Here is a 23248-nt window from a genome sequence, read left to right on the forward strand (position 1 = left end):
CAGGGCAGAGTAGCACATGATTTTCATGGCTGTCAGCGGCAGCCAGGGTGACTGGCAGCCTTACTGAAAATAAGTAGCTTAAATAAATAAAAAGCAATCCAGCCACAGCGGCGTGGGTGCAGGATCAATGCTGCTTTCCAGCCAGGGCAGCTGTTAACCTGCAGCCTTGCAGCTGCTCAGCAGGACCACTGGCACACGCCTGCGAGAAATGCAGATTTTTTTTACTCTATGATTAACTGGGAGTATCTGCAGGGCCAAATGTCACTGCACCTCATGGTGCAAGGTGGAGGTACCTGTGAAATGGTAAGACAAGCATTTGGAGCTCACCAAGAATGACCATGACAGGGTGAACACAGGTCCCTTAAGAAGGTATTTGTAAGGGTCCTTTTGGAAAAGTCTAGAATCAACATTGTCATCCAATCCATCATGACACCACTCCCCCCCAAAAAAAAACAATTACAATCAGATTTCACACAACCACAGACAAAACCATGACTTTTCATTCCTATCACATAACATTCCTATTATGTTATAGCCTATTGTTAAAGCAGTTCACTAGAATTACAGTTGCTGTATCTCAAGAAAACAAATTTCTAAGGCATTTTATTATGTTATATATCATATTTATATATTATTTTAGTTATGTAGCAATCTCGTGACAAGATTTCTGAGAGTACTTGTCACGAAACAGACTTTACACTTTTATGAACAACTACTACAGGCAGCATAGCAAGTGACAATTCTCATTTCCCAACCAATTCTACGTAGAAAGTGTGTTCCACATTAAAAGGCTTTGGTGTGGATACTGGTGTTACTGGGCAACACAAACAGCTGGTTTAACACTGCAAGTTACTTTGAGATCATCTCCAACCCAAAAATTTATGTTCTCCTTAGCCTTTCCATGAAGCTATGGAGAACCTCTTATCTACAGCAGTGGTGGAAGAGAGCTGAGAGAGGGTTACCCAGCCATGTCCTTCGGGTGACTGCTGTCACATCAAGGACAATGTCTTATCAGGATCCAGCAGTGACTGCTGAGTTTCATTTCTTTGAGAAACCTTTTCTCTCGGTACAAGGAAGCACTTTCTGCAATAGCTTCCGATCTATTTATAGACGGTGATGAACATGCATTTGCTGGGAGACTGACATCACCCTAACCACTCACAATGTTACATTTCGTAATGGAAATATTGATCAATCAAGAATGCTAACTTTTAAAATCTCCCTACCGTCAGTCTAGCCACAGCTATATTTAAAGAATTCAAAAATAAAGTAAAATGCAGCTTTAAGAATGATGCTATGGGTAAATGTAAATTATTTAACACCACTGCTGTTTCACTATGACTGACTTAAATGGATACTTTGTCAGAGGCTGCCAGTAAAATACCCAGGCCAGCACATACAAAATCTCAAAAATCATCAGCAAAACCAAAATCTCCACAGGCCACTTAAAAGTGTAATCTATGTGCTAGAGTAATTTTTATATCAAAATCAAGCTTACTGTCCAGTCTAAGATTTTCTTGACTCCTATACTTTTTGAAAGTATTTGCTATTTGTAGCAGACAAAAAAAACCAATCACAACTGTAAACTGTATGCAAAGGTTTATTTTGAGACTCCATCAAGACATCCTGCTGAACAGGATCCAATTTGCTAATGACTTTTAAATACCATTATTCTATCTGCAGAGAGAGGATGTTTAACTTGATGTGCTAAGGAGAACAAATTTTACGCAGTACCCATGACAAAAGCAATGGAAAATAACCAATAAAAAGTTGTGAAATGCTGCATTGTGCTCCCTTCCACCAAGGTTAGTACAGTCCAATTTGTTTTTCTTCAAGCAGCTTTCAAACAGCCGGTTATCAAAGCCCTCCCTTCCCCACCCTTTGGCTCCCTCAGCAGCCAAATCGCCACTTAACCACAAATTAGTTAGAACACGAGCACACAAAGCAGCTGAAGTTCAGCAACAGCATTGCTACAGAGAGCAAAGTTTACAAAACACAAGCGTCTTAGATCAAAAAAGCCCACTGAAATCAAGCATACAAACAGAAAAGCTGCTGTCCTGTGCTCTAGGAAGTCAGGTAAAAAAAGCTTCTGTAAAAGAACATTGAAGAACCCTTAATTAAAGCCATGAGCAGCTGCCACCCATTTGCAAGGCAGGTTTTTTCCCTTCGGTGCCTAACCTGCCAGTAGCAATGACTAAGGCACAAGTTCCATGCATCTGGGCAGCACTATTTTTAGTGACAGTATTTCCTGAATGACCCAATCAGAGAAATGACTCAGGAAAGAGAAATATCAGCGAATACAGTAATTTCATAAATGCCTCACAGGTATGCAAGTTTAAATCAAAACAGAAAAATACAAAGACGGTCTGTATTCCACTTACAAACCATCTATTGCGTCTGGTACCATCAGACAATTAATACACGCACCAACCCAAAGGACATTAGTACATCTCCACGTTTCTCCACCATCAGCATTTTCTCCTCAACCAGGCAGTCTCATTCCAGTGCCAAAAACTGCAGCCACCTTGTCACCTCCCGTCTTCTACGGGATACAGCCAGCTTCTTTCAAAACTAATGAACCCCTCAGAAACTGGTCCATCCTGACCAGTGGTTGCTTGAATCATGTGTAACTTTAAGGGCACATAGCAAGGTATGGAATTAGCTTATGTGGTGAAACATCTTTAGCTTTGAAGGAAAAACTAATTCCTACTCATCATCTGCGAAAGTGAAGAAAAAGGACCCTTGAACAGGTTGGAGATAATAAGTATTATTAAAAGATAGCCTTTTGCTTACGGCAGGATCCAGGGTTCAGGCATGCGCTAGCAAGTCTTCCAGCCTCAGCAGTATGTGATTTGTCCTGTAGGTCAGGAGAAAAACAGGGATTTGGCTCCAGGCGAGGCTGAGAGCCCACCACAGGCTGCCCAGGGACAGCCTGCTCTAGGGACAAGGTACCAGCTGGCGCACCAGAGCCTCAATAAGGCTTCTCCAACACCTGAGACAAAGTATCTCTCAACTCAAAGCAAGATGTGCCTTGTTTCTAAAGACAAAGTCTCGGAGAGGTCAACAGACATACCTGTAAAAGACTTGTATCAGGGTTCATATACAACCAGAAGACGACTCAAATTACAGTAACAAGTGCTACTGAAGGATCTGCGGAGGCTTGGATGGCCTCTGAAGACAGCTTCTTCAGAGAAAGGGACAAGCGAAGATGACGTGTCACTGACTCACCACTCACCTTTTTTGTTACTTTGCTTTTTTATTTGTTTCCCATTACACAACTGCCACATGAGTCCCCTACCAAGCAGGGTCTGGCCATAACGGGTTCTCTCTCCTTTGCACAGGGAATGATCCCACCCAGAACGATCTCCTGGTGCACGGGAGCCACAGGAACGGGCCCTCCAAACCCCACTTTTAGAATAGGTGCTTGCAGAAGGTGCACACAAAACTTCAAGCTGCAAAACACAGGCGTTGCTGCAAATTCTGAGAAGAGCCAAGTTAAGGAGCAGCAGGTTTTACATAACACCGTCTCCTTCCCTCGCCCACCTGCACTGAGTCAGCACAGCAAGTTTTCCTCGTCTGTACTTTCCTATTTCTGCATCAACAGAAGGTTATCAAATCTCTGCAGCCACCGCAAACAGAATGTATCAAGAAACAACTGAAAAATGGATTTTCTTCCACATACTATCAGTGCTTCTGCAGTGGGACTTGTATTTCACATTGCTATTAAAGTGTTATAGATAGAAAATTACATCAGGTCTTTTCTGCCCTCTGACTCATATTCCTAAATAACTTTGGTTGACTCATTTCTCCTAACTCATCTTGGCTGAAATCGAAGTTTTTCCTTTTAACAAATGAAAGTGGCTTTCCCCCTTCCTTCAGCTTTTCCAGGGGAAAATCCTGAATGCTTCCACTATTCCAGCCAATTGTAGGAAAGCAAAACAAAAGCGAAAGGATTCACCTGGCAAGACAGCCCACCCACCTCGATGCCACGATTACAATGTGCAGGGTCTGCTCTGAGCACACCTACCCTGTATCAGCTACATTCTCCAGTCACCAAAAGCATCGCCAACAGATTCCCCATGAATAAAAATAGTTATCTTCTCGCAAATTTATGTTTTACGATCACCTACAGCATTTTATGTTGCCACATAAAACCCCACCATTAGTACGGAAAAACAGTAACACAGCTCCACCATAATTAAATGAAGCCACAACGGGGACACAACACCAAGAGAGATATGCTATTTTATTTAAAATCAGACCACAGTAGATTACAGAAAGACTTATGCAAACAAATCCACTGTATGTTTCACAACTTGCTAGGCATATAAAATTGCCCCTTTATTAGACTGTCCAGGATTACACAGAGGAACCATTCAGGTGCAGGACAACTCTACCTCCTCTGAACTCAACATTTGCCAAGTAGCTCTATATTCAGGCTAAAGGAATTGTCGGTTTGAGCTCTGTATCTAAATCATTATTCCAGTATGAGAGGGCAGAGAAGTCCCCAAAGAGGTCAAGCCTGAGGTTGAAGAAGTTGGGGCACTAAACATAACGGTTACCCATGACAGGACTGTGCCCAGGACCACCTCCTGGCATCACACGAAAGCTTATCTTCTATATAGTCCCTCCAGGGTCACTGGTGGAAAGGTGACCTGTGTGGATCAGCTGGGCTAGAACAACCAACTCTGCTTCCTCTAGGAGACAGCACTGAAGTGCAGTGAAACTCATCCTTGACTTATACTGCTCCATGCTGATCATCAAACCAACCACCTAACCACATACAACTGAGTTAGTCATAACTTACAAAACCGTGTACAAAAGACTGGCAAAAGTAACGCCATCCAAAGAGAGCATTTTCAATGCTACCAACACTCTAAAAGCCATGTTACACATCATATTTAAAAGATTTTTCTCCGCTCCAATTGCTTTGGGAAAGTATATGCTATTTGCAGCAGACATTAAAAATCCTCAAGACAACGTTATAATATATATATTTTGGCAAGCATACTTAGCCACCCCCTCTCAAGTCTCAGCTTGCCTATGGCATTTTAATCTCACTATCTTATAAACAGTGCAAATTAGTACGATTCTAAACATCCTAGCCATAGCAGAATTCATTTATTAGCTATAACAGAACAGGAGAAGCTGCTGAAGGGCAACAGGTTGAAAGCACTGACACACCTCTTGCCCAACTTGTTCAGGTTAGTGTTTTGTAAAGTTTGTTTCTGAAAGGATGTAAACAGCTTTCCACAGTCATCTTTCTCCTTTACACTTAAACATTACCAGCAGTCAAGAATGTATTTACAATTTGTGCGCACACACACACGATTAATGGCAAAACGTTTTCCATGAGCAGCTGGATTTCAGTTATGAGATTGCTATAACTGAAACATCATATTAGTTACATCATCTATGTTCAAACTTCTCCATCAGTGAAGGCAACTATAAGCTTACAAATAGCAGATACAGCCTTTGTTTTTTCTGAAGTATGAGGGTGATTTTTTTTTTCCTAAAACAAAGTGCTCTTGAAGAGCCCTTAGAGTTAAGCAATGGCCATTCAAATGATAAAAATGCTAATATCCTAGTATTAACAATCACAAGTAGTGATCCTAAGGCACATCAGCCACATGCATATGCAATAATGCATTGTTTTGCTTTCAGACAGAAAAATTGCATTAGCTTTGTCTGTATTTAGTTTGCACAAGAGTTTGTTTCTACATAAAGTATCCCTGAAAGGTCATGTTATCACAAAAGTTACCAAAAGACAGAAAATTTAACAAGTAGTAAAAATATTTTTGGACTATGAATACCAATAAAGTTAGATACATAAAATGCAGTGCAAATTCACAATACACTTATCTATCACCTCCATCACTTCTGAGGATTTGCAACCCTCGGAAAAAAAGTTGGCACTTGATAAGTGTAAAATATACCTGGTTGTTTTTATTAAACATTAGCAAAACTGATTTGAGAGTGTTTTAGAGTTTTTGTGTAGCAGGCTCAAAGTACAAATTTCTGTACTCAGTCACCAACCTCTGTACTCTGGTAGCCCCCAACCACTTTAATTCTTTCTAGGACACAAATCATTTCTACAGCAGACTTATGTTTAGCATTCAGGTACAACAGCTGCCATCCAAATACCAGCACTAACAGCACAGCAAAATTACTTTGAAACTAATAATTAACCATGCTTATACAAAGCTTCAGTGAGAAAATAATACCAAGAAAAGATATTACACTATTAAAAAAAAAAACCATCCTGTACCATCACTAGATTACAGAAAAAACACACTTTGCAAACAAATCCAATGCACATTGCTTCACAAAATACCCCATCTATAGAAACTTTCCAGACTTACACAGGGAGATTGGTTCAGACACCAGTAACGCTGACCAACCTTCTGCCCTTTGTCTTCAGAAGGCAAAACAAGCCAAATAACTCTATTTTCAGAATAGAGAGCTTCCTGTTACGAGCATAATTTGAGATTAGTATTTGCTAGCAACCATCACACTCCAGAGGAAATGATTAAGGGACAGTCAAGGGCCTTACGTAAACATAAAAATAAATATTCTATTCTGACTGATGCTGTTTGTAGTACAGACTTCCAAACAATGCAGTGCATTCCAGGACAATGATATGAAAATGTTTTGAAATAATGCAGGGGCTATGACAGATTCTGGACTGATCAATAATAAATTGATGGACACATTCTGCTCAAGCAAAAATTGTTAAGATTTGCCTCCCCCAATGCTAGGTTAAAACACCAGCACGTGTCTGCACCTTCGGCCTCAAGAATCATACTAAGAATGAAGTCTGAGCTCCCCTAAAAAGCCTCCCGCTCCAGTGGCATAAGTCAATAATGGATTATGTAAGATGCAAACAGCCACCCTGGAGCTGAAAAAGCTTTTCTGTTTTGCCTGCTTGCAGAGAAATGTTAACTGCAAATTCCACAAAGATACGCATGCCAAAAACTGCAAAACTAAAGGAAATGGGGAAGTTAAAAATAGTTCTGCCAAGCAAGAGATTGAGTTTGAGGCATAAAATGAAATTGTGGAGCTTCAAGTGGGCAATTACATGATGTGAAAACCCCAGTATTTGATTAAGAAAATACCCTGGCTAGATTCCTTGAATCACATGATATCAAAAGCTAAGCACCTGTGTAAAAAAAAAACCAAAAAGAGACTTCTGTATCCAAGGTGTGGAAAAGGAAAAAAACCCAAACTGTAAGAAAGAATCTTAATAGGCAAGAAAATAAAAATGCCTGGTAGTTTCTATAAAACTCTAAACTGGCTCTATAAACAGTTTAGTTTAATTTCAAGAGACCAGGACTTTCAGGGTATCAAGCTATTTAGGAGTGGAAAGAGTGTATACTTTTATTACGAAAAGTCCGTGGAAACAACTGAAATGTAGAAATGAAACTCTTGTAACTTTTACTGTCTAAAAACCATACAACATTTTCTGACAAGAGTTTCAGCTCAGCTAGCTCTGAAAATGTTGTGCACCTGGCCACGAATGCCATTGTCTGGGCATGCTGTAAAGGATGCTGATGCCGTCCATTGCAACCTTTGCCCAGTATTCAAATATGGTTGTTACTACCCTACCACCGGCACCAATAGAGAATTCTTTAGAGACACAAATAGTTCCCCGTTTGCCACACACACATCCAGCTGCGATGGGAATACATCAAAACAGACAAGGATGCTGATTTGCCATCACTAAAGAATTCGGTCTGATTCAATTTTTAATGTCAGGAAATCCACTGTACGTTGTTTCACAATTTGATGGATTTACAAAATCTAGACCCTATCACCTTCCTAGAAAAACCTTGTTGTCACTGATATTTGAAAACAAAAATAATCACATTTACCAAACACAATGGCAAACCTCTGTGCCACAGCCCGAATTTTGTACTCTGTTGTGCAAAAAACAGAGGCTTTCCATTGCCTACATTAAGTCTCTGATGGGGAGAGAAAGGAAACAGAAGCACCAATACATGTTAGGCGCACCAAAATATTCACTGGAGGATAAAGCCAGGATGTGGTGGAAGGCGAGGTGGTCTTTGGGGAAGAGCTGGAGGATACTGTGGTACAAACTGAGATGAGTATCCTGGCTGTGGCATTTGACTTGCAGACTGAACTCCCGGTCGAGGTGGGAGAGGAGGATACGGAGCACCTGGATAAGAAAGAGCTGGTCCTGAACTCATGGCTGCAGTAAACGGAGTAGGAAAGCGTCCTGCTGGGACTGAAGAAGGTGGAGGGGGTGGTATTCGTCGGGGCACGACTGAAGGAGGAGTGTTTGCATCTGAAGTGTAGGAATCTTGAGGTGCTGGTGTTGTCTCAGGTGCTCTCAGCTGAGCCTGTGGCTGAACCTGTGGAAGTCTCTGTCCCTTCAGCACCATTTCTTGGAGCTTCTCAATCTTTACGCGTCGCAGGTGAGCCAGTTTACGCTTGCTCTGGTACTCGTCAATGAAGGAATCCAGTGGTATTTCACCATCAAGAAATTTTTCTGCCATATTCTGTCAAATATGGAACAATCTCTTAGAAAATGGCATACTGCAAGAGAATCTAAATGGCTTATATCCTAAAAATAGCATAATTTTGCCTGTGATTTTCCGGCTTGCATACGGAAGATGACTGGCATGCTAAGAATTCTGAGCAGCATTTTGAGTTAGTTATTACTCAGAAGCACTGGGAGTTAAATATCATTTTTGCTTAAATTTATACTGAAAAAAACAGCAGTAAGAACATCTGAGTCCAGCTCTGAACATTCCCCTGATCGTCAGAGATGGGAACAAATGAAGTTTAACAGCTTTCCAGATTGCCAGCTAAGCTGAATTACAGCTCAGTACTGCTTGCAGTGCCAACACTGAGAACTCTGCAAGGCTCAGTAGAGGCAGATTATTGCTAAGCCAGGTTTAATACTCACGCTTACTTGTGGCTGTGGGTAAATGGTGTTTAATAATTAAGAGAGATGACCATACATATAATCACAAAATTCAACCTGTCCTGGGAATGTCTTTTTGTGATCACAACTCAAGGCCAATAAGCAGATTTTTTCCCTTGATACAGTTATAGAAAATGTCCTAGAGGGAAATCAGCAAACAAAACCAAACATCTCCATTATTCTGAAAACAGACCAACCCATCAAGCACTGGTATGACAGTGAGTGGTGACCACTGGCACCTAGACAGATATGTTGACATCATAGTGGAATATTTCACTAGAAATGCTGGGAGAAAAAACAGCGCAGGCAGTTTTTCATTAGGTTACTAATTAACATTTGTAATGGATTCATACGTATACCAGGCAAACACCATTAAAAAAAAATAATTCCACATTTGTGCACTGTGAGTTTGAAGGCAATGGCAAGGAACTGAAAGGATTTGGCTTTCTTTTCTGAAAAAGAGCATCTTCTCTCAAACTTCAAAGATGTTAAGAGCAAAAAATCACTCAGATAAAAAAAAATGAAACCAAATGGCTGTTCATTGAAGTTCGCAGCAAAGACCAGATATATTCTTAAAAATATTCCTTTAATCTATTACATGTTCAACACTGCACTGCAGCTATGTACACGGGAAGTCTTTGGTAAAGAGTGTAAGTGCCAAAATTGAAGTGTACTATGATTACCTCCGTGTCTTCCTCAATTTTAGCCCCCTCTGTCTGAAGCAGCGCTAGCAGTGTCTCCAGTGAAGCATTACTGGATTGTCTGTCTGTAATGGCATGAAAAGAACAGTAAATGACAGCCAGCTGTAAGTGACTTTAACTGAAGCTACACAAAAAATACTACAGCAAGCACAAAAATTTCTTAAGGCACGTATGTACAACTAGCATACTCCATTGATCTAGACAGGATGATCTACAGTAAGAAAATATATTAAGCAGTTCAGGAATATTGCCAGCGTGCTAAAAGCTGAAATTTAATTACAATGATGTATTTATAATACTGAAAGACAAAGCATTTCAGCAAGTGCAGTATCAGATGTACAGTACTGCATGATTCAGTATGAAATCAGAAATTTAAACGCAATAGTCTGTTTATGATTAACCACTGAAAATGGAAATTATGTTTTGGTTTTTAGCAAGGTAAATGAATGTGATCATTTAGAGAAGAGTAGGTCAACAACAGGTAGGTAACCACACAGTAACAGAAAGAACCCACCGTATCTGTTACTAGGTCTAACAGACATTTATTCATTAGAATAAGTATCATAACTATAGAATAAGAACAGGTACTAAACCATTAGAAGAACGATCTACTTCAGAACTACACTAAAACGAAATGTCATTTTGTACACTAATTCACACAGCTAACATGAGACACCAAAACCCATGCAACAGATTTACATTCACTTAGGAAACAGCAAATTGTAACTGTCAACAGAAAATGTTACCTAGTTTTGTTTTCTTTATCTGGTATGCTTCAAAAAGAACTTGCAGCTCTCTATATTTTTCAGTCAAATTTGATTTCAAAGATTCCAACTTTGGCTGGTACAAAAGATTGCCTTCTGCCAGACTGCGGTTGCTGGCAAGAGTCATGTCCTTGATGTGTTGAACATTCTGGGCCTTGGGAAAGAAGAAAAAAAAAAAAAGTAAAATAAGTGAAATGACAGTGAAAATATTAAGCAAGATGAACAGTTATTTAGACCATATGAAAATGTCAAAACTTCTAAATAAACAACAAAAGTAAGCTCTCTGTAAGAATTAGCACTATGGTAATGGACCTGCAGCTAGTAACAATACTTTTGGAGTTTTTATGAACAGTGGGAATGTCTACTGTGCTGGTGGGTATGGTCAGCTTCAGCTGAGCTCGTTTCCCCATGATCTCTATTTTCTGCTACACAAAATCCTTTCTCACAACCTGTATTTTTACTGCTCTACTAATACGCTATTTTACTAGTGTATAATCTAGAAGGAATAAGGTCTATGCTGCAAACAGCATGCTGAAATAATCTAAAATGACAACAGATTATTGCAGCTCATGAGGGAAAGACTTTCAGAAGAATTGCACTGAGAATAAGGATCTCTTCTTTTAGTTTCGAGCACCTGCGAATGAATCACTTTCTAAACAGGAATTAATACTGACCTGAAGTCACTTTCCTGCACGTTCTTCCCCACATGCTGCACAGAGCTCATGAAACCATTTCCTTCTCCAAGCTGGAAATTATAATTACTTGAAGATTTTGTGATGTGGGTGAGGACTCCTAAGAATCCCTCTCCTTTGAGCCGGGGCAGAGGTGCCTGTGAATGCTCCTACTGGCAGAATAGCTTTTGTCCGACCAGAACTGGGTCACTGCTGCACCCAACTGCCTGCAAGAGGCAGATTGCGGGGCACAGCAGCAGTTACTGTGTAGGAACCAGCCTCTGGGCATTCAGGAATTCCTGCTAAGTGGCAGAGGAGTGCAGTTTATGTCACCCAAGCTTCTTCTAATTCTTGTCGCAAATTTACGTGAAGTCTGACCTGCTGGCTGTCACAGCTTTGTGAGATCAGATTTTTGCATTCACGCCCTGCTACCTGAAGGTGCTTTGTATGAATTTTTACTCATTATTTAACATACAGATGCTTCTTCATCCCCACCTCACACACTACCCTTACCATTCACCCATGATGAGCACTGACAGATAACGCAACAGTTGTTCTTAAAAAAATAACATCTTCGAATCCCAGCAGTAAGATGCAATAAGACTGCAGGAGAATGTCATCCCTTATTAAAATGCAAAACCCAAGGACTGCATCATTACTGTTTCTTCTCCAGAATATTCTTCTCCAATTATGTTAAATCAATCCTGGATCAATGCCAAAAGCTTGATTTCCATTTTAGTCCTCCTGCTTAACACACCCTAGCCTGAAGACACTGTTCCTAAAGAACAAATGACAATTCTCACAAAACCATGATACAGCAAGATTCTAAGTTTGCTCATACACACACACGCATGTGATTTTATCAAGACAGTCTTCACGAGCTTTGGGAAAGCTGAGCATTTGGGGAAGTCCACCCTGGCTGTCACATTAAATTCATTAAAATATTCAGACATCAAAAGGGAAAAAACCCAAAACCAAGGGATCTGATTTCAAGATTTTCAGTCTGAATCAACAAGTGGGATAGTTTTCCCATGGCACAACAGCCTGATTCGATTAAGCTGACTTCAAAAATCAACGAAACATTTGGTACGCTTTTTGTCACCGCCTACCTTAACATGCCCCTTCCAGCCCGTATCATCCCTGTTTAGCCAGAACAGACCTTTTTTACGGACAGTTGCACTGAATCCAGTGCAAACACAGAGTACAGGGCTTTCTTCCTTTCCCACTCACGGGTGGATATGGGAGAGCCACACCTCAAAAACAGGAAAAGACAAAACCCAAACGAGCTATTTAAAAGCCCCAGAAAAGGACAGGATCAGAATTCAGGTGTTCTTGGCAGTCTGAGCACAAAACTGGGTGCATCTGGTAAAAATATTTTCCAAGGGTAGTAACAGTGTCTTTGAAAGAGATTACTTCATTCTGAAATATTTATACACTAATACGCTAAATTCAAAATTGGTTCAAGGTTAAACACATCTTTGTCCCCAGCTATTTGCTCTTCAAATACCAAAGTTTTACTCTCCTTCACCCTGTTCTTGCTAAAACAATTTAAAAAAATCAAGTCAAGGATAAAGCTGAATCCTAAATCCTGTATCAATCAAAATAAAATTCTATTCCAAACTGTGCAAATCAGAGAAACTGTACTTGCAAGACTGTTTTGTCTTCAAGATTTTCACATCAAGCCTAAACAAGCTTCCAGCCCTGTGCCTGTGTTCAACTTGAATCCTTTCCAAGAACAAAAAGAAAATCCTCTCTTCTCACTTTTGAATCCAATGCAAAATCATTTAAACTGGTTCCTTCCATTTGATTCTTCTCATATGATCCAAAGCTGTTAAGAATGTTGCTTTCAGAAAGCCTAAGTCCCCCTATTTCACATTTTTTCTCCCCCAACAATTAACGGAACTAAAATACACAGGATTTAACAGCTTAATTACTGGCATCCAGCTTCTTACTGAATCACCTGCCATCACCACAAGCTTTGTTAACTAGCTGTCTTCTGAACTGCCAGCCAAAGAAGATTGTGTGCAAAAAGATTCGTGGTTTCTGATGCCTCTCCTCTTTCACCATTTTAATGAGCAAACTCCCTCCTTCAAGCGACTTCAATTTGACCTGGTGATTGTATTTTCACTGCTTGTAAGGCTGATATTCTCATTTCAAAGCAGTTGCGCAGTCACTCTAGGAAGACCAGTTTTATGAGTGAACTTTGATCTTTCTCCAGGATGAAGAACGCGTACATTTCCTCTAGAGAGCAAAAAGCCAGGGGACAGGACACACAAACTTTTCAAGAGCACAAATCCCAGGAAAAGGAACCTTTTACTGAGATCATATATAATAAAGAGGAGAAGCAAGAACTCCAGGTAAACAGATGGAATAACAGAAAAAGCTTCCTTAAGTCAGATGAAGCTTTTGTGGTGTTTTTAAATGCCATTTTTAAATAACTTTCTTGCCTCAAGTATCATAATGTCTCTCAACAGGACTAGGGAGGGGAAGTAGGAAGCAAATGCATAACTTTCTACAATCATTTTCTGAATAACTTTACTTTTACATCATTTCAAATGTGGAAAGATGAATCAATATTAGCATGACATGTGTGCCTGATTCGTAAAAATAAGAAAAAGAGATCAGTATCATGAACTACCTACATCTAATGCTGAGTGACATCCTTTCCCGTCCTTAGCATCTGATATCTAGCAAGTATGGACTAATCTAAACTTAAGCAAAAGCTTTAAAAATACTTCTTTTAATACTGAAAAAAGTTATCGTGATCGCACTTCAAGTTATAGTGCCTGAAATAACCAAGATTTAGTGACTCAACTTTTTCCATGTTATAGCACTTCTAAGAAGGGCACATTTCTTCTACAGAAGTTGAAAAAACACGATTGACACTTGAATTGACCAATAAATGTCACTTGTGAAGTCTTCACTTCCAGCATTAGTCTATGCCGAATTTCTTTAAAAAAAGGACACTTGAAGAGATGAGAAACTGAAATTGAATCTTACTCAAACCCATGAGAAGAATCAGTTCCTCAAATACAAACTAAACGCAGGAATCACGTTTAATGAAACTTGAGCTGGTGAAGATCCATCCACCTGTTCAGGACATTTAAGTGCTTCATGTATCTGAAAAAGGTTTGAAGTCTACAGAATGAGTGAATTCTATTTCACAATAAACAGAACAGATATAATCCCAAAGCAACGCAGCTTGAATACAGTCACGATTTTACAAACCAGAATAATTTCTGGCACTGATGTTAAGGTCCACATAATACACTTCTACAGCTGCTCCATTGCACTTGGAAGTTCATTCAATTAATCAGAAAAGCAAACACTGTGAAGTTAGCCTAAAAAGCCCTACAGAAAAACCTTTCAAAAAACATTGACTAATTTAAAGCAAAAAAAAAAGTTACAAAATCATCCAAGGGTCAAAGACACAGTACAGCATGACGAGTCTATTAAGATTACCAATGCAGCACAAAGCATGCTTTCAGCATCCATTCACAGCTTTCCACAAACGCAAGACAACATCCAAGAAAGGAATAAATGCAACAGAAGTGATTTTATTGTCAGATGTGTTATGCGACAAAAATGTGTATTAGCAGGGAAGTGCCACCGCATCAGATGTTCACCTGCCTACTGGAAGTGCAATGACAAAAAGTTAAGAGACAGAAGCAAACAGCATGCGACGAGCAGAACTGCCAACAAGACTATTGAGGTCATGAACACTTCAACAAGCAGGAAACATTAATCTGAAAACAGATGAGAAATACCAGTCAGAATCACAAGACATAATGAGACACGACAATATTAAAGAGAACATAAGCTTTTTTTTTTTTTTTTTCTTTTAAACTGCTAAGCTCTCGCTATGCATTCTGATCGGGACAAACGAGGCAACAATACTGAGCTGCTTATAAAGGGATTTGAATGGCAGGAGGACTGCTCACCACGGAGTTGACACTCAAACCAAATTGTGCCAAGAAAATGAAGCCATGGACACACAGAAGTTATTACAGACAAGAATCGTGCTTTATGCAGCACTTCAGAACTTAAGATACTTAAAAGTGGGTTTAACAGAAATAAATTTAATCATTTTACTCAAGGATTTATTTAATAAGCACTTTTAAGAACAGGCAGCAAGAACTGCTTTGGGAATTGAGATTCTACTACTTTTATCAGCTACAGCTTCATTTCATCCGACTTTCAAAAAAGGAAGAAAAATGCTGGATAAAATTAAACCAGAAGCTAGTGCTAGCTTAGCAGCATTTCCACTGTTTATCATTTACTCCACAATAATGGTTTGCAGCAAGAGTTATTTGCGCAAAATGTCTGAGAAGCGTCACTCCTGTTCATGCAAAAGCACATCCCCAGAACTGCCTCCTGAGATGCAGTCTGAGTGACTGAAATCCCAACTACCCACAAAGTCCATCACAAGCTGCTATAATTATAAGCTTGCTTTGGCAAGCACCATGGCAAGTAGTCTCTCAGTACTTTCAAGAAAAAGTCTCTTAAGGAGCTATAAATAAAAAGAAGTTTTATGTGGCACCGTTTTAATTGCTTTATACATAGCGTACATCCATGTTAGTTTTAGGTTTCTCTGGTTTTGCTCTAGCCTTTAGCATTCCCGCATTTTCTCTTTCACTTACACATAACTTGCAAATTAGGAATAAAATATGCAGTCACACTGCAGAAGTATAACGACACACATTTGGAGTGTCAAATTAACCCCTGAAACAGGAGCTGACAGGTGCAGAGTGGGAGAATAGAGACTCCTTTTACAGAAGCAGATTTAAGAGTGCTTTTCATCAAGTACTGGTGAATGATAATACACCCTCTCTAACAACATCTGTTCGGTAATAAATAATAATACATATTGCAAAGTAATTAGATTTGCTAAATTTAGGTCTTCTGATTACATAAGTATTAGATTTATAAATGACAAAGGTTGAAAGGTAAGCTGCAATTCCTGAACGTTTACTGCAGAGGGAAGAGACACCCAGAACTGCAATTTGCACTCATCAGATACAAGCAGGTTACTCATTTGATGCTTAGCTGGATAGGGAAAAAAACCTACAGTTGTCACCAAGTCTAATGCCTACCTTTGTAACTAAATTTCATGTTTGGCAGACAAGAACATAACCACTTGCACAATGTGGTTTTAGGACAGGAGTGGGAATCCAAGAAAACTGGGCATGCATTCACAGTGTTTTAACTTGGACTTCCTGCACTGCCCGATCTTTTCAATTGGCTTTTGAGAAAAGGACAAGGCTCGAAAGCCTCTTCTGTGCATGCCAGTGTACTCCAAAATCCTGGAATGAGAGGAAGGCAATACATTTCTGACTTCTTGATTTCATATAATTAAGGTCTTGAACAGCAAATAATTTTTGGCAGTAGAACCTTAGCGGTCAGTAACACAATGTTGCACTGTTACTAAAGTGATGTTCCAGTACATAAAAAGAAAACTCATTTTCACAGACGAAATTCATTGAGCTACTACCAGTGTCGGGTCACAAGTTCTCTCATCTGTGCTGCTTAGAGTTATCACACCAAGATTGACTTTTACAAACAACGTACTTTTATTTCATGAAGATGAATACTGTAGATGTACTACAGAGATTAACCTCAAAGGATAATTAAAAAAACCCTCCTCAATTTTAAAAGACTGGGAGTACCAGACAACTGGCTTCCTTCCTCTTTCTATCAGACAAGACGTTGTTCAAGCGCTAAAAGCCCAGAGGCTTTGAAAACAACCTTACGGACAAAAAGCAGTATCTGAGCTCTTTGACGGCACTGTCACCACTGTCACATACCTGGGGATACAGTGTGAAGGACACTGTATATGCCCATTACCCCAGAAAAATATGAACATGCACGTGAGCACATACAGAGAGAGATATATACACATCCACCCATGGCCATAGTGACATATACAAATCCTGCCCCAATGCCGCACAGGAATACATTCCCTTTAAGGCTGGAAGGTGCCTATTTTTAGCTATTAGCAAGGAAGCCAAGTTGTTTTCCAAATCCTCCTCTTTGTGAACAAAACATTGGGTTTTGAGCTGGGTTTCCCTTGCAACAAGGGGAACAAAGGTTTTTTTGATTATGGAATCATCAGCTTTAGCCAACTTTACAACTGAAAATACAAGTGACCTCTGAGAAGTGACTCAGGAATCGTGATGTAGTTGGCATACCACAACAATAGTACAAATGTAAGGACTTTGGAATAACCTAGATACGTACGGACTGACGACAGAAGACCTACAGAAGGAGCACGGAAGTCACCATGGTTCCTCCTTAAGGTTCAGGATTTCCCTCTCTCCCTCTCTTCCTGCCACATGCTTCAGAGCCAAAAATCGGGTCCCGGTAGCACAAACTCAAGCAGTAAACAATTCAGCGAAGGCAAAAACCCAACGAGGAAGAAGTATTCAAGCATGGCCAATTCCTTCCAAGGTGGGTAAATGCATTTCTAGTCAAACAGACTCTAGTAAAAGCCTCCACACGCAATAAAAGAGGATTATACCAGACAGTAGCATAGCCGTATTTCCACACAGCTTGAATACCTTCAAACCTAGCCACACTTTCCAAATACCACAAAATACTCCCTCAGGCCCAGAGAACTTTACTCTACAATTTAAAAGCCTTCTGTTGCCAACTAAAGAGGAAAACCGGAGGGTCAAATTGAGAATATGGTCTAGCTCTGCAGTGAGAGAGAATCTTTTCTACTAAGGTCATGAGGTTTTCTGTCACTTCTGACCTACAGTCTTAAACACGTATTGGCAAATAAGTAATAAAAAAGAGCCCTTCTGCTCATGTACCTTGCAAGAGGTCACACTGAAACCACCAGCAATATTGCACCCATTTATATCTTTACAAAGTTAAGCCCTTAAATACTTAGTTTTTATACTGAAGGGTACTCCGGCCCCCCAGCAAACCACAGTGCCTCTAAGATCTCGGCATGTTTTACTTATCGCAGCAGTATCTGTTTCTTCAGGAGTTTAAGTTCTCAAAATATAAGCTCATATGAAAAACTATTATGAACGCGCCCCCCTCTCGCAAATTTATTGACACAAGGTTCAAAATACAAATTTCTGCATAATGCAGCAAGCAAATTCCCTAAGATGCCTTACTGTCTCAGGCTTCAGTGGGCCTCTTCATCTATAATACTTTGACAATTAGGTTTGAGGTGATCCACAACAATTTCCTTGGAAGTACCAAAAGGGCAGGAATCTTAGTTTGAGGGAAACCAATTACAATTGATTTTGCTTAATAAACTAAGCTTCCTTGTCAAGAATATATTGCCACATTTTTCCCCTGAAGCTTTTGTCCTCTTATTTAAAAACAAAACCAAACTCAAGAAATACAAGATCCAGACAAGTCCAGCACATTTCTTTCCTTTAAAGTTTTCATGTAAATGATTTTAAAACAAATTTAAAACCAAAACCAACCAAACTCCATAAATACAAGATCCAGACAAGTCCAGCACATTTTTTTCTTTAAAGTTTTCATGTAAATGGTTTCATCATCTTTCTTGTTAGCTGACTACTCAATTCAGAGTCTTTCAGGCCCATTTGTGGTCAAATAAACCCAGAACAGTCTTGTATCAGAACTGTAACACAGTGTCCACTGGTATATAGAAAAACCAGTAAAGACAACCACAGCAGCAGGAAGAAAACAGGCTTCTATTTTGTTTTAATAAGCATAGGTCCAAGAGGAAGGCTTAAGAGTCTGATACACTGACAAAGGCATTTCAACTCGGCAGAACAAGCGTCAGAGAGCCTGAGAGCCTTCACTGCACCCAGCACACCAACCCGGGCACACAGACATCGCTTTCATAATGCTTTGAATTAAAGTTGAGCTGAGATCGAGACCGCAAACAGGATCGACTTCACCCTGACAAAATCCTTCGTCGTGGCCAAGGCACAAAACAAGGGCTGTATTAAGGGAAAAACCGAGCCCACCTCCGGCCTGTCAGTGTCTCCTAAGTGAGGACAAACGGAGCATTTTCAGCACGGCGAGCCCTCAGCCCCCCCTGGGAAGTGCCCGGGCACAGACCCCCTGCTTGCCCAGGGCCAGCAACTAAAGGCAGAGGGGCAGGCACGGGGACAGGCAGAGGGGCAGGCAGAGGGGCACCAGCGATTCCCGCAGCACAGGGGCTCCTTATTCACCGGTCATTCCATGGCGGAGCCGTGGCCGCCGAGCGGCTTAAGCAAGGCCGGGAGAAGGGAGCCACCTGCGCCGGGGGGCGGCGGGGGGGCCGAGGCGCTCATTAACACCCCCCAAACAGGCAGCGGTAATGGAGGCGGCGGGACAACGAGCCCCGAGGACCCGCGGGGAGCCGCGGGCAGCGCCCCGGCGGGCTGAGGGGGGCGGCCCGAGGGGGGCGGCCCGAGGGGAGGCCGTGGCCCGGGCGCGGGGCTGGGCGGGCGCCCCTCACCTCTTCCATCTCGCGGGCCATGTCCTGTAGCTGCTCCTCGTCGTCCAGCAGCGCGCTGAGCTCCTGCAGGCTCAGCGCCTCCAGGCGCCGCACGTCCAGCGCCATCGCGGCGCGGCGCGACCCGGCCCGGCTCCCCCCGGCCCCGGCCCCGCTCGCCTCCCGCCGCCGCCGCCGCCGCCAACCGGAAGTGCCGCGGCCGTGTCGCCCCAGCCCGGGGTGGGCACCGCCCTCGGCGCCCCCTGCTGGGGGGGCGGGGCGGCAGCGCAGGGCGGGGCGTACCAAGGGGGCTGGGCGGCGAGGGGGGCGCTGGGGTGGTGGGCGGTACCAAAGGGCGCTGGGAGTGATGGGGGGGGGGTCCCGCGCCTGAGAGGAGGAGGGTGCCCGAGGTGGTGGTGGGGTGCTCCGGTGGGTGAGCCCGAGGTGGTCTGGGAGGGGCTGGGGCTGCCCACGGCGAGGCGGCCCTGGGGAGGGGAGGAGGCAGGGGGGCTATAAGGGAGCCCACCGTGAGGGCCCCTCGGGCTATAGGGGAGCCCGTGTGGGGGTCTCTGTGAAGCCCACCGTGGGGTTACAGCGTACCGGCCCCCAGGCCTGAGGCAGGGCAGGAGAAGGGCCGGGGCCGCAGTCCCCAGCCTGGGGGCAGGGGGTCGCGGGGTGCTTCCTAAAGGCGCAGGGCCTTCATCAGCCACGGGGCCCCTCACAGAGCGTGCTTGGTCTGCCTCGCTCGTGTGACGGTGCCCGGTGCTCCAGGCCCTCCGTGTCCCGAGGGATGGCGGCTGCGGGAATAGCCGGGAGGTCAGACGGCTCGCTGGGATGGCTGGGGCTCGGCCGTTTTGTTTCATAATTAATGCTGCAGGCGTCGGACCCGCACGGTGAGCGGACGCTGTCCTGTGCCCTGCAAGACGTGGCGAGCTGCGCTCTGAGCCCTCAGTCAGCACCCAGGTACAACCGCTTACAGTGCTCCTGCCTGGAAGTGTCGTAGGCACTCTTGTTCTCCTTTTGTTTGCAACCGCACAGCTGTAAATTAGGAAGGAAAATCAGTAGAATTATTTAACTCACGCTTCCTTACCAGGTTGGGACTTGGCTACAGTAAATCTCAAAAGGGTGACTGCATTATTGTTCTCAAGCCTAGGCTGAGTGCCTCCTTAGGTTAAAAATAGCTAAAAATCACATCTTGCCAAGCTTAGGTGCTAGGTCTTTTTGTCCATCTTAAGCACTTTCTTTTTCAAGAGTGATGATCAAGAAATGATCTTTCTATCGAAGATGTATTTTATAGTAAACTTAAATACTTTTTAAATGTATCAAAATGCTACAATTCAAACATAGTTACATTTTGTTCTGATTTATATCTGTTTAAAGTCACCAACACTTTACTAGGCGCTCTGTGGTAACACTTTGGAATGGTAGCTCCCCAAATATACTGTTAGCATAGCTGATAAAGACAATTATGCCTGGGAACATTTAATTGTGTTAACGTGGCCTAAGTTGTATTCATCTCTAGGCATGCACCACTTTCCCGGGCTGCTTTTGTACCTAAGGGATAGTGGGCATGGGTGTGCTTGTTTCCGTGTGTGTAACACCAGAGAGACAACCAGAACAAACACATGAGCGAAAGGAACAGGGCAGGGAACTGCCATATGGCCATTGTCCTTTGTAGCTGACATTTCTGATCTAACTGGGGGGGGGGGGGGGGGGGGGAAAGCAATATAGTGAGCTGAATCGATGTCTGATGTAATGCTATTAAAATGTAATGGTGTTACAGTCACGTTCAGGAAGTGACACAGTACTTCTTGGCAGAACTGAATGAAGACATGACAGCTCTATGTTTGTTCTTTTGTCCTATAACTAAGCTCAGCTCTCCATGACTCTCACCCCACCAAAAGCCCCCTCTGTCATTATTATCCACAGGTAATAAAGACCAACAATGAGACACTGCTAGGGGAAGTCTTCCTGGTTGCTTAGTGCAGAGCTGCTGTACAGCCAGGGTGCAAACTGAGTGTATTCAGAGGCAGGTAAGAGCGAGGTGTTTATGCAGCAGGAAGCTGAGCTGAGCTTGCTTAGGGTGGGGAGGTGATTACTGATACGGGCATGTGTCCACTCATCCACCTCAACGCACCCGCCTGTTGCTGTGGTATGTGCTGAACTCCTCCTTGTGTGGGGTGCTTGGCTCGGAGCACAGGTAGGTAAGCATCTGTACCCCCTGACAGTGACATGGGTTTGCACAGCCACTACAGCCCAATCTTGTTATTTAAAACCAGTAGATAGTTGCCATGCCAACACAATATTGTATACCGTATTTGCACATGCCCTTCAAACAGACAGTTACAGCCTTGTGTTAAACCAGATTTTAAAACTGCACATGCAAACATACACACACAGAGGAATTAGTTGAGGGATTAAATGAAGTCCTTTCTTCCCAAGAATGTCAGTGATTTCAACTTCATAGCATAGCTAAATAATTGGTATGGGGGGAGTGTGGTTGAGAACAGTGTGACTCAGCTTCATGTTGTAAATCTAGTTTTACCACTGCCCTTCTGCGTGATCCTGAGTGGAGTCCTCCGCTTCCATCAACCATAGTACCTTCTGCTTACAGAGAGGAATAATAGTAAGTGCTCAGTCCCAGGTGAGAGTGGAGAAAAAAAGTTCACACTGAATAATGCTTGTAGATGTGCTCTGGATGAATTATCTCTGTTGAAGGGCATTACAGTGTGATAATAATTGTATTGTTAATATGCTATCAGGCAAAATGGTTTAGAGCGACCTAAGGAGATTTTCTGTAACTGTCTAATTTTTATTTATTTTGTATGGGGTTGGTGGATGTTCACTGCTCTAGACATCAAGGAATGGATTATTTGAATTAGTCAATGGTAATCTGTATTAAAGTTAGAAGCTGCATAATGCAGAACCATGAAGTCCTCACAGAATGCACAAGGAGAACATAACTCATTTGTGCTCACGTACAAGATATATTGAATATAGCACTTCTGCCTGTGTAGATATGTTTGGATTCTAGTGATGTTGGAGAGAAGTGTCTATGCTAAACATCTGGTCTGTTTTTTAGTACTTTGATGAACATCTGCGTGTGATTTGAGTTCTCAGGTTGGCCAGAAAAGTAGCTGAGGCTAAGAGACAAGTTAGGGGTCAACTGCTTTTGTATAATTAAATTTTCTATTTGGACAGGTAGGGAGGTGCCTTTCCATTCAGCAGTCTTCATGAAAGATAAAGGTTTTATGACAGCACATCACTTGGACAGAATATGAAGGATTGCAGATATACTAGGATTTTAGGCTACAGGGATTATCAAATATTGCAATGCTGCAGGCTGAGATTTATGAACTACCCAGCCCTGGTTCCTATTTGCCTTTGCTGAAATCCTTTTGAAAGGTGACAGTGTTCATGAACGTTAAAACTGTAAGCAGGCAAAGTACAGAAGTCAGGATTTCTTACTACAGGAGAAATAGAACAAAAAAATTGGGAAGATTACAGTGGTGACCCTGTCATGGTGAATAAGGAGTCAAGCTTCAGCCTTGGGGAGAACTGGTATCCAGACTAGTTTAAATTAGATGTTAGATTATTTTTTTTTCCTTTCTTAAACTCGATCTTGGATTTCCCTCTGTCACCTCATATCCTTTTACAGTCAGTAGCGCTGGAACCATGCATATTTATTAGATTTAGACATACTTTGCAAGTCACCTTCACAACAACTTATTTTCTTTTTCTGGAAAAACTGGTTGGTT

At 42.1% G+C, this 23248-nt stretch overlaps 1 protein-coding gene and 1 long non-coding RNA gene across 2 annotated transcripts; one reads left to right on the plus strand and one right to left on the minus strand.

Annotated features, from left to right (window-relative positions):
• Positions 1-4227: 4227 nt before the first annotated feature.
• VPS37B (VPS37B subunit of ESCRT-I) lies at positions 4228-19670 on the minus strand. Its single transcript, XM_080370711.1, has 4 exons — positions 19515-19670; positions 10395-10566; positions 9631-9713; positions 4228-8519 (listed from the first exon to the last, which is right to left on the minus strand). The coding sequence occupies exons 1-4, from the start codon at positions 19617-19619 to the stop codon at positions 8019-8021; spliced, it is 861 nt and encodes a 286-aa protein (XP_080226837.1). The 5' UTR covers positions 19620-19670; the 3' UTR covers positions 4228-8018.
• Positions 19641-21441, plus strand: LOC308056084. Its single transcript, XR_013924697.1, has 2 exons — positions 19641-19919; positions 20368-21441. It is a non-coding gene; the product is annotated as an uncharacterized lncRNA (long non-coding RNA).
• The last annotated feature ends 1807 nt before the right edge of the window (positions 21442-23248 follow it).

This window comes from Falco punctatus (genome assembly GCF_963210335.1).
Source record: "Falco punctatus genome assembly, chromosome: 1".
Lineage (NCBI taxonomy): Eukaryota > Metazoa > Chordata > Aves > Falconiformes > Falconidae > Falco > Falco punctatus.

Coding starts and splice junctions, on each gene's coding strand:
- VPS37B (XM_080370711.1), bottom strand. CDS start 19,619: ATGGCGCTGGACGTGCGGCGCCTGGAGGCGCTGAGCCTGCAGGAGCTC. Junction 9,714..10,394: donor GATAAAGAAAACAAAACTAG/GTAACATTTTCT, acceptor ATGCCATTACAG/ACAGACAATCCAGTAATGCT. Junction 8,520..9,630: donor AAATTGAGGAAGACACGGAG/GTAATCATAGTA, acceptor CATATTTGACAG/AATATGGCAGAAAAATTTCT.